General features: G+C 46.8%; 1 protein-coding gene across 7 annotated transcripts in view; it reads right to left on the reverse strand.

The window, feature by feature from the left end:
* Positions 1 to 12,460, reverse strand: part of PAX5 (paired box 5) — a 138,854-nt gene that overhangs the window by 19,778 nt on the left and 106,616 nt on the right. For 4 of the 7 annotated variants that reach the window (XM_013129844.1, XM_005152319.1, XM_031051863.1 and 1 more), the window contains one exon: positions 11,783 to 11,884. The exons of the other annotated variants lie outside the window; for them this stretch is intronic. In XM_013129844.1, the coding sequence (XP_012985298.1) occupies positions 11,783 to 11,884 (102 nt within the window). The remainder of the gene's footprint in view (positions 1 to 11,782; positions 11,885 to 12,460) is intronic. 7 annotated transcript variants of the gene reach the window in all.

Genomic DNA, 12,460 nt, shown 5'->3' on the forward strand with positions numbered 1-12,460 from the left:
TACACGTAGCAGACTGATGCCTGAGGACACCACAGCTGCCATGGCACATCCCCTGGGGAACGTATAGCTCCTCATATGTCCCAGCAGCCCAGGCCACCCTCCACATGACCATAGTCCTCACTGGGGGCTGACATTATGTTCTCTGACTTTAATAAACATGCAAGACTGAAGGCTACAAAGGCTGGCTTGGGATGGCTCCTTTGTGCTGCAGGAGGCTGATAGGAAGAAAAGAAGATGGGACAGCATCACCACCCTATGCCCACACCTTTCTCCAACACAGCAAGCAGCCATTCTCCTGCCTGGGGACTGCTCATCCCCCACTGCAGAGTCCATGCACACCTCTTCATGCAAGCAAAATATCTGTGTACACTTGGAAGTTATCTATTCTATGACAAAGAGTCCATGTTACAAAGCAACCTTTGCCTCTGCTACCTGAAACTGACAGGATTCAGTGCAACTGCTGCCTGAGGCGGGACCAGAATATTTTTAAGTCTTTTTGTGTTGGAATTAAGGAGGTTACATTTAAATTTCCTGGTTTACTCTGCAGTCCATGCAGAGCCTGATCCTAGATCTACTGCAGTCACAGGTGATGGATGACTCACAATGAAAGTGCCCCAGTGCTGTGTTTGATGCCAGAAATAAGCAAACATCCTTCTTTCTGGAGACTTCCCACTTCCCCATCCAGGCTGTCCCTCTTCTTCCAGCACAGCCAGACAGTCCATGAGCAGAGCATATGAAAGACATGTCCTCAGGCTCTTCCAACCTGCACACCCTATGCAGGGGTTTACACCTGCCCTGGTGCACATATAGCAGTTTTCCAAAACAAACCCTGCTCCCTACAGTTTGACAGCCTCAACTTCAAAATATGTTCTCAGAGGAAAGTTCTGCCATTGAAATAAAGCTGTCCTTGGAGAACCTTCCCTCGTTCTTAAGGCATGACATTTTGCTTAAAATTTTTCATGTAATTTGTAATTTGGTTTACTTTTCATTTTGATTTTTTTGCTCTGATCATACTACATTGCATCATACTGTATTGCAATCTACTGTAATCTTTTGGCATTTGTACTTGTTTAGATAAAGTATCACTGTGTCGAGAAACTCCTGGAAAGAGAATACTTAATTCTCAAAATATTCTATTTCTATTTGTGCCACAGACATCAGTTCTGAGCATTACCTTAGGGCAGATGTTCTGCATTCAAACAGACCTAACTGCAAGCAAACCCCCTACAATAATCATCACACAGAAATCAAGCCTACAGCCTTTGAAAGCAAATCCGGCAAGTGGTAAATAGGATTAAGTTATAAATAATTTTTGCAGGAGACAGACTGGCTACAAAACCCCCCAAAACTTTTGCATGGGTCATCCTGCAGCAGCAAATGCTGGAAGCAGGAGACATTAGTTCATTGAAGGACAACTTGGAAAGTGCTTCCTTATACCACAAAGTAGGGCAGACACTGGACCCCTCAGGCTGTTGCCCAGAGCCAGACTTATCTTTCAGCACACACAGAAACATGGGCTTGGAGTAGCGCATGAGAAGCTGCTCTTTCATGGGGTGTTCATCACAGGCAGCAAACAGGGCAGACAGGGTCTATATCCATGAGGAAAGAAACTGCATCCTCCACAGTACCTACCACACAACAAAGCTCTGGACAGGTGGGCTGAAGAGTTCAGATGTGATGGGAACAGAGACTGCTCTCTCATCCCCGCTACCGGCTGCTGCCTTCGGGGCAACACTGTGCACTCCTTGCATAGCGCAGTGCTGCAGGAACTCACCAGCCATACTCCTGCCCATGGACACAGCAGGCCATGAAGTGCTTTTCACTTCAGTTACTGCCAGGGATCTCGGCATTTGCTCATAGTGGAACACAGTTTGTCAGAAAACAGCCTGATGGATTTTGGCGGACGGGTCTGGCTCATGTGTGCACCCAGCACATAAGGTACAGAACCACTTCAGTGCCTGAATCACTGCTGGCAGCTGTGACAGATGCTGGGCACGCTGCAGTGCTAAAACCTCTGGCAACTTGTTTGTAACCATGAGGCTTTTGTAATCTCCAGTTGTTTTAAACTCTGGGTACTGACATAAGACAAGAAAATGCAAACATAAAAAAGCTGAATGCTCAGAATGATGATGCGTTTTCTGTGCTCTCACATGACTGTTGCTCTGCTCTGAGAAACCTCATCATGAGCAATGGGGTTGGGTTCAGCCGTGTGAGCACAAAGCAGTCCAGGTCAGCTCCAGTCATGCTTTTCAGCCTTGGAAGCAATGTGAGGCATTGCATTGGAGGCATGGCTCAGGTTACCAGGCACTTTAACTGGCTTTTTGGTGCTCTTCTTCACTAATCCAAACCACAGTTTCCCAAATTCAGAGCTAGTTTAGACTCTGTGGCTTCCTAATTACAGTTCATTTTTTCTTATTGTGTTTCCAACAAAGGAACAGCTGTCAATAATGACAAACACAGAGCAAACAGGAGAGGACCTGTGGACAGCAGAGGATGCAGCAACATACCTCACCTGTGGCTGGCTACTGCACTTTCACTTGTCAGCACAACAGGGATGCACTGCCTGAGGAGACACTGATTCTGAGAGGCAGCAGTCAACGAGCTGTTCCTTTGTTCCCAGAGGAGAGGACAGCAGTGCACCATGAAGCCCCTGCATGCAAAGTGAATGTCCTTGATGCCCAGAGGAGAGTACAGAGCTGCCTCAGAGAAGATGAACTGTGGAAGGCAAGCTCTGCAAACCAGCCCTATGCCAGGTCCTATGGTCTGATGCAATTAATGAGCAGAGGGTAAGCTTTTAACATGTCATCTACAAGTGCCTTATCTTTAAATTTCCAACTATTTTAGCACAGCTTCATGTTTATTGTAGCTGCCAGCACAATGGGGCTTGCAGGGGACAGAAAAAGTTTCAGTAAGATAATAAATAAAAAAAACAAACAAAAAACCCTCAACAAACCAAAACACCAAAGCCAAACCCCAAAACAGAAATAAAAAACTTTTAAATTCTCACTGTTTCTTTTATAATCACTGACATTACTTAAAGGAGGGCAGCACATCATAAAACTGAATGAACCATCAACAGGGAACAGCCACTGTTTCCCTTGTGAGTACCTCTGCAGGTGTTGCCAGTGACAGGAGATGGAAAGTCCCACGGTTCTCCCCTGGGGACACAGGATGGAGACCTGTGCCACCAGCTCAGAGCCTTCAGTCTTGTCTTCACCATCCATAGGATGGCAGGAGGCCATGGTGCTGCAGGCAACATCCCTCTGATGTCAGCTGCACACTGCTTTGCACAACATAGCATCCTCCACATTGATGCTTGATGAGTTCTGTAAGAACAGCCAACCTGTGCCAGGAGTCCTTGATAGGTATCCAGAAGAAATGACCACAGACTGCAGCTTCCATCCATCAGCCCTAAACACCACCACCACCCCCCCCACCCCCAGTAGTGACACTTTTTGCTGCAAACAATGGCTTAACTTGAAAATCAGCATCCAAACAGAGCCCTGCCCTATCCCATGGCCACTGCTCCACTGCAGGAGCCCCAGATGCGGGCACTGTCTTGGGGTGAAGAAGGGATGATTTTGGCATCAAGGTCTTTCCAGAAAGTACCCCACGCACCACAGCCCCCTCAGTGCCGCCCACACCACAGCCAGCTGACATAACAGATAGATTTGACTGAAGGTAGCCAAACTGTCACTCAGGAGATGCCCCTTGGTACCTCTTCTGGCTGAACCTACTTGAGGGTGGGCTTGCCTGAGCTGCTTCTCTCAGGGATTTCAACGGGAACAAGCAGCTGAAAGAGGATCCGACAGCTCTGCCGAATTAGGGCTATTTGCATGCTAATTTCTACCGTGTTTAACTCTCTGGCAGACCTAGAGCGGGAAGCAGCCTCTGTATGTTTGGAAAAATGCTTGACTGATCTAGCTGTGTTAACGAGCAAATGATGGTAATTTTGTTATTACAAAGGCATAGACATTTCCAAAGAGTGGAGCAATACGATATATTTTCTCTCCTCCTCTTCACTCCTAAAATACAGACTCTTTTGTTTATACACACTTCCCCTTGCTAACTTATGTTTAGTTATGCACAGCATCTCACCTTGATAGGAGGCAGAAATTACAGCTGGAGCAGAGGGAGCCTGCAGAGCAGACAGGACCAGCTCTGCAGAGCATGGGACACTTGAGACCTCATCCTCAGCTGGTGTGAAGCAGCAGAGAGCCTTGGTGGCCAGCAGTCAGGACTAGCTGACCCCAGCTGAGGATCAGGTCTAGAAGGGGGAAGGTGGGTTTGGGAACAGCAGATCCAGAGGCTCCTAGCTTCCCAATATTTCCCCCTTTTGCCCTCTCCAGTGTAATTTCTAAATCAATTTAATGAAATAATACCTGACAATATCATACTGAAAACAATATAAATTTTATCTATATTCTGTGCAAGCATGGTAATTACATTTCTGAGAGATGAATGCTAAAACATTTCTCCAGGCTTTCAAGGTGCTCACAGATCCTCACCCAAAGTGTACACAAGCAGCGGATAAACACATACTATTTTCTTAACTGCTCCATTATTAATTAAGGCAACCATTTGTCAGTTTATTTGCAATCTGGTATTGCCCCAAGATATTTGTGATGGCATATCACTTGCTATATCATATGTGATGAAACTTCTCCAGGATTTGTCCTCCAGTTTACATGAGGGTGGGGAGGCATCTTTGTGAAGCAGCACTAGACTTGAAGAAAAACAGTGAATTCACTTAACCAGAGGATGCCAAATTTCAGCACCTCTGGCTTGTGGCAGAGGTCTTCCAGCTGTGGAAGTGGAAGTCCAGGGTGCTCTTGTGTGCACCTGCAGGGGGTGAAGGTGTTTTGGGGCATACCGGGTGATGGCTGGGATTGAACTACATGGGCTGCAATAAGTGGTGATATCAGCACAAAAAATTAAGTGCCCATAATCCACACAGAGATAAACATCCACTGTAATGTCAGCATGAAGCAGGTGGAGCAGATGGTAAATGGACTTAGGAGTCACCTCCAGACTTCAAGGAGATAACTCGCAAACTTTCCACTTCACCAAAGAAATGCTAAGGTTTATTCTGCATTTGCTTTCAGTCCTTCTAGCACAAGGGGCCTGATTCTCCTTTCACCCTCACTGGCCAGAACAGCATCACTGCCCACGTAACCAAGCAGTTTCAGCTTTGTGCTGTAAATCAGAGGAGAACCCAGTTTAGGCTGTGCCACCAATGCTCTCTGTCATCCCACATACTGTAATTTTCTTTGTCTTCCCATTTTTAAGTGTTATACCTCCCAGCTGCTTTGCTTTCAAATATTTACCACTGCATGTCAGGAGATTACAAAAGGCTATGTTGAAACTTTGGCAAAGGCAGAGCCAGAATTAATAACATATGCATGAAAAATAACTGTGAATTAAGTCTTCAGTGTGCTAGGGGGGCAAAACCTCACCAATTCCTACAAGTTTGATTCCAGAGGTCTGATATCGTAACTGCTGCCTCCCATCCACAAAGCTCATATTCCAGCTCCCTTGCACCCCTCACTGCAGTCTGGGCTCAAGCAGCTGAGTGACAGTGCTGTTCCTTGTAGCCTCAGGTCAGAGAAAGAGCCTCAATAGGGAGAGGTCACATAACCTCACTGCTTCTACACACTCATACCTACTAGCCACGAGAAAAAATACACTTGAAAAATACATGTTTTGTTTCCCAGCATCCTCTCCTTCTGCTTCACACATTAAAACTAGGATTTTCTCCTAGCTAAGAGATTGATAATGGCACCATTGCTATTTTTTGTGCTTTTCTGTTCAAAGCTCAGTTTTGAATGTCACTGTTTTCAGGTGCCTTTAGTCAGGTAATTGCATATAGACTTCATATAAAGGAAATTCATTTGTTCAGGGTCACTGCATTGCTTTTCATTAAAAACAAATTACTGGTGTTCAGAAAGGACATCTGGGTTTCGAGAGTCCCATTAATGACTATATTTTCAGCATCACTATTCCGGACAGTCTACCCTTTCCTGTCACCCAGTGCTCAGGGTCTGGCAGGAGAGCAGGGGACAGGGTGAATGACAGTCCCAGGGAGGGAAAGATGGGTGGCAGGCAGGATGTCCATGCCTGGAGATGGGGAGAGAGAACAGGGGGAAACAGAAATCAAGGGGCAGCAGGGGCTGCTGTTCCAACACTTCTGACACAAGAACTGGAAAAAGTATTTAAGTGAACAATAATGGCTCTTTAAGGATGACCTTTCCTCAGCTCAGCTACAGCACCATGAACCTGATGGTGAGGGCAAGCAGATGCTGAAGCTGGACACGGGTATGATTTGCCCAAGATCCCTACCAAGCCCTTGCTGTCCTGGCAGTGAGAACTGCGTAAGACCCCTGCCCTGGTCCCAGCCAGGAACCAAATGGACACAGCTCTAGGGATCATGGTCCTCAAAGCAGGCATCCAAGCTGCAGCTCTGGCAATGCTTCTGTCTTCCACTCTGTCCCCTTCCCAATGGCCACTGTCCTCCACAGACATGTCTTGGGAGCAGTCCCACATCTACAAGCAGTGATCCATGGAGACACACCTGACCCTGTGCTGGAAACAGGATGATAGTGTGTGGAGAAAGAGACAACCAATAAATGTCCCCAGGCAAGCAGTGCTGGCTCCCATCACCATGACAGTCCCAGATGGGAGTGCACTATTGTCTACACAGGAGAAGGAGCGGTGCTGGAGAGAAGGTCCAGCCTCCTGGAGGACAGTAACAGTCCATAATCAGCAGACCACTGCATGCAGAATCTGTGCCCCCTTTCAAACGCTTCACTTCAAAAAAGGTTCTGGGACACCCACACAGGTCACAGAGTAAAATCCCTGCCAACATTGCATTTTCCGGTGATGTGCTCCCAACTAGCTGCTGCTGTGCTCCTAAAGGCAAATCTGCAGATGTGAAGGGAGAAAAGACAGCAGAAGCTGCAAGCAGATGACAGCACCAGTTCCATCAGAAGAGGAAAACAGCCCAGAGACTGACTGCCTCTTTGGAAACAAGTAAGGAAATCTGGGAGGTACTAGACTGTAAGTACTGGATGGGATGCAGAAGATGCAGTTTGTTCTTGCCTGCTTTTCCCAGAAGACAAGTGGGAGGCTGCTGGGAAAATACTAATTGATGTTTCTAAAGCAACAGCATATTAGGGATAGAGTCACAGTGTGAACAAATAACACCAAATTATTGGAGATAATTTCTGCAGATAGCATCTCATTAACCTGTGGGATCCTGTGTTGTGAGATGGCACTGAGACCACGAATCTAGTAAGAATCAATAGATTAGACTTTTAAATAGATAATGAGAACATACAGAGAGCTACACTAGAAAAAATAAACATTTACAAGGGATATAAACCCTCATGCTTCAAGGCATAAGCCACTAGATGATGAGAATTAAAGATAAGTGTCCACTTCAGTCAAGTTGCTCCAGGAGCTGCTGTGTCCCTTGCCCCAGCAGCAGGCAGGTGAGGTGAGTGGGCAGGTAGTAGCTGTTCCAGGACCCCATGGCTTCCTATGACAGATGCCACACCGTGCTGTCCATTTCCTCTCTACTCCCAACATGTCCAGGAATATTCATTAATAGTCACCCATTTTACACCAGGTCTAGCTGCCTTACCCCTTCCATGCCTGGTCTCCCAGACAGGAGGCGAGCTGGGCAGCTGGTCACAGAGTACAGACAGATGGAGGATCCTGCACTTGGAGCCCATGCTGCAGGGCTGCAGTGACTGGAATTAATAAGCTAACAGGAGAACCAAGTCCATCTCTGATACAGTACCAGGTGGAAGCATACAAATTACTGGTTCTGCAGCATGTTTTCAGCAATGCCATAATCAAAACATTGAGTCATAGGATAATGGGGCATTGCAGGATGAAATGGACTTTGGGAGGTCTCTAGAGCCTGATGACAGTGGGACCACCAATGAGGCTAGATCAGGATGCTCACAGCTTCAGCCAGCCTGTCCTTAAAAAACCCTCAAGGATGGAAACTGTACAGTCTCTCTGAGCAACTTCTTCCACCCCTGGACCCTCTTGATGGGGGAACAGTTGGAAGTTTTTCCTCACACCCAATTTACATCTTGCTTGTTTCAACTTCATGGCTATTGTGTCTTTGTGCTAGGGGGACCAAATCAGCACTATTCCCATTGTGAGTCTAAGTGTGTCAATGAGAGGGTAATCCTTGCTAGGATGCTACTGGTTGTCTTCATCACCAGGGCACACTGCTCAGCTCCTGATCTGCCCACATCCCCGGAGTCCCTCTGGCAGCCAGTTTTGTTGCAGTTCTCCCTTCCCTGGTGCAGGAGTTTATGTTTGCCCTGGTTGAATTTCATGCTCCTTCCAGCCTGCATAGGTGCCTCCATGTGACAGCCCTACCCTGGAGGACACTGACAGCATTCTTCAATTTGGCATCATCTGAAAACCTGACAAGGTGTACTCTATCCTTGTTGTGGATACAGATGCTGACAAGGGCAGACCCTTGGCCATACCCTGTAGCACAGTGGTATTGTGGCATTAACCACCACCTTTAAGCTTGACCATCCAGCCGACTGTTTTCCCATCTACCTGCCCATGTGTCCAAGCTGCAGCACTTCACTGTATCCTGTGCTGCCAGAGCACTGTGGTCTACTAGATCAGCACTGCCTCTCTGGTCACCTCTATGGGGTGACAGCCACCAAAAGGCAGGAGAAGCATGGTTGGTCCAGTGATGTGCAGAGGCACCACATTTAAGGGAGCCTCAAGTGATGTAGCACTCAGATCATAAAGCTCTGGGCTGAAATTGAAACCATGTGTTTGTTTGTTTGCTTCCTTTAGAGAAATATATTCTCTGGGCCACTATAAACATTCACAAGCTACATAAAAAAGGAAATTCCCTGTTGATAATACAAGTCCCTCTTTTCATAGGGAAAGAAGGGAGGTGATCTGAGAGCACGAACCAGGTGTTTGTGCCGGGCATGGAGATGCAGTGGAGACATGCTCCTGTTTGCATCCTTGTCTCTGGAAGAGGCAGAGAAGGACCCACAGATGTCAGGGGAAGAAGCTGGATGAACAGCAGGGAAGCCAGAGGGGAAATAAGCACAAAGCAAGAAGCTTAATCCACATAGCTCCTGCTTCCACCTTGGAAATGCCAGAGAGCTGGATGGTCTCTCCAGCCCCACAGGCATGCCACAGGCCCCAGCAGATGCAGGACAAACACCAGCAGTGCGGCAACAGACAGATTCGTTCAGAGCAGCACAAGCGATGCCAGTGGTGACAAGCATACAACAAAATGCCATCTATGTCTTAACATGTATACAGTTCTCCAATATCTCTAAGCACTAACGCACACAACTACCTAATTATGAGCAGGAATTCATGGCTAACAATTAAAAATCTTATCAAGGAAGCACATTTCCAGCAGAGAGTCCAAAAACTACAACAAAGCAGTGGCAGGTTGTGAAATTAATCCGAGACTGGTATACCAAACATGCACCCTTGCTCAGACATGGAAATTTGTCCATTTTGGAACAAGCAGGGATCCATCATCTGCTTCATGGTTAACCTCTTGGGGGCTGTTGTGCTTTCCTTAGAAAGGCTCTGAAACTGGTCCTGCACAGGACAGGAGTCAAAGAAGGATTGAGAAGGCATTTTGGATGGTAGTTAGCAAATTCTCACTTACATGAGTAGGAGAGCGTACAGGAATTGCAGCTGACCTTCACACTAGCTGGAGCAGAAGGTTGTTATTAAGGGAACCAGAGAGAGGAACAGTGCAGTTATTCAATATAATGGGTCACACAAGCCCATGTGTAGTTAAAAATAAAATCTATTACCACAGAAAATGGGTTCAGATGACTCTATATCACCAAACCCTCACTGCACCTTCTCTGACTGAGCAGCACCAAGCCCTTTTGCCATCCCTGGCAGCTGCTCTTAAGGGCTGGTAGCTCCCAAAAAATTAAGCAAGAGTGTCTAGGACCCAGAACTGGGTTTTCAGGGAAAGGTGCTCTGAAAGAAGGCTAGAGATTCCCACAATGTTTCTAAATGCTTCTATATCTCCACCTTTGCCATGAATGACAGCATCCAATGCACAGAGGCTTTCAAATGCTCAGTCTCAGCAGGAGGATGCTCATGAAGTGAGAGAGACCTCAGGGCGTCGGTGAAGAACCAGTCCAGGAGAGACCGTATGGGAGAAGAAGGGGAGTGGCAGGGCAGAATGTGTGCCCCTCCAGCACGAGCACAACCAGCTGAACTTGCAGCTGCTCCTATTTTCACCTGACTTGAACAGCCAGCTGTGCCATTGCAGTCAGGCAGGCCTGGCTGAGGCTAGAAGAAACATACCAATACAGAGTCTGTGTGTGTGTGTGTCCATGAGAAATGGCATGAAACAAAGATGAAACCTCGCATCCTTTTGAAAGAAGACTTGCTTTCTGGTGTTCACTTTTTATTCTCACTTCTCACAAACTGCATCAGAAACTTTCTCAGTAGCTCTTTCTGAGGATACTTCATGTGTAAAAACTGGTTTCTAAACAACCTATGATCTAACTTCCACAGACAATTTCTAACTCTAACACAAACATAAAGGGCTGATTTTTTTCTTAGTGATCTGGTAGAAGCCAAATTGCAGAATACAATCAAAGCTGGTAACAAAGACTAATCCTGAAAGAGCCTGGACATGAAATCAGTCGCCAACTCCCACTTTCCTATTACAAGGATTTTTTAATAAATCACCACTTCCTGGAACCATGTGATTACAAGTAACAATCTGACCATAAGCTGGCTCAAATGACCTAAAGGGCTTGGAAAGCAACAGGGGAAACTGTAAGAATCCCCAGTTTATCACTGCTTTTCAAATCCTATGATCCTTAGGGGGCAAATTAATGACTTAACATATATATTTGGGCTTTCCCTCATAGCCAGCAGTATCTGTCACATCCAGACCAAAAGAGGCACAGCTTGGGCAGAAATCCCAGCAGTTCTTTAAAGCTGAAATAAATGTGCTCATTTCCAGCAGTATATGACAGGCTTCAGCACTGGGGCAGGAGCAAGCCCTGTGCTCCCACCACTGGGCACTGCCAGCACCCTGATGTCCTATCCTTTGTCGCACGCTGACACATCCAACAGCAGCAGATGGCTGCACCTGTGATGTTATGTTCCTGCAGACCCTGCTCTGCCCACCCCTCCACTCTTACTGGCCACACAGGCAAGTGCTGGCCACTAGCTGGCTCATACTACACATCCTTTCTCACTGCATGGCTCCAAAGGGTTAGGAAATTACAGGCATACAGCGTCCTGAGGATAACTCAGCATTCCCTGGGAAGCAACCCAATGTGCACAGACTTGCGCAGAGAAATGTGGAGGTCAGGACAAGTCCAACCCCCAAGCACCAGCAACCTCAGCAACAGGACAGCATGGAGGGACAGTGTGTTCAGAGGAAACAGGTGGGTTACATCAAAACCTGTGTCAAATGGTAAGTGCCTGGCATGGTCCAAAATGAAGTGATCCCCAGGCTCCACAGAAGTGAGGCTGGGGGCTCTTTCAGCCAGTGTAAATTATTTGCTTGAGCAGTCCACCAGCTGAATCACCTCCTGCACTGGGGTGCCTGGTCTTTCTTCACTCAGGACTACTTCACATCTCACCTTCTCTTCCAGCCCTGTGGCTTCTGCATCATGGTCTCCTCAGCCCAGAGCACTCACAGAGTGCCACTCTCTCCTCCTGAAGAGGCTGTCTTTTTCCTCCCCTTTTATTTTCCGCACTCCCATCCCCCTCCACTTTGAACACTCACCAGGCACCATTCCTGTCAGTGCTGGAGCAGAATAGCTGCCCTGTCCTGCAGGAGGAACATGTGGAGGGTATCCTGGGAGCGTTGTGCTTGCCAGCTCACGACCTGAGGAATCAAACCAACAAATCACCATGTGAGCATCGCAAGGAGCAGACACAGTTTTACATCTCCCCAAATGCCCAAACACAGCCATGCATTTGTCATCATCGCTCAGCAAAGGAACAGTGTGGGATTTCCAGCCTGGCAGGGAGGGCAGGCACAGTTTTGTTTTCTCTATAAGCTGCCACAAAGCTCTGATGAAGTGAGAGATGGGAAAGGGAAGAGCAGAGCTCTGCAGGGAAAGGAATGTGCCTGCCTGAACTCTGGCTGTTCACCCCTATTCCCAAGTTCCTCTAAAGCTCAGATTTATAAAGTCAGAAACAACACTGATCCTAATGACACTTTCCCAAAAATCTCTCCAGAAAATCACAGTGCACTGGCTGAAGGTTGGCAGAGATCTAAATACAATGCAGGACATTGTTTTTATCTCATATTAAAGCCAGTTAAAAAAAAAAAAAGACAAAATAAAACAAACAAAACAAAAACAAACAAACAAAAAAAAACCACAAACCCAAAAACCAACAACAAAAAACTTATCACCACAGAAAAAAAAAAAAAAGCCAAAACCCAAACACAAGACAT

The sequence above is a fragment of the Melopsittacus undulatus genome, chromosome Z, assembly GCF_012275295.1.
Source record: "Melopsittacus undulatus isolate bMelUnd1 chromosome Z, bMelUnd1.mat.Z, whole genome shotgun sequence".
Taxonomy (NCBI): domain Eukaryota; kingdom Metazoa; phylum Chordata; class Aves; order Psittaciformes; family Psittaculidae; genus Melopsittacus; species Melopsittacus undulatus.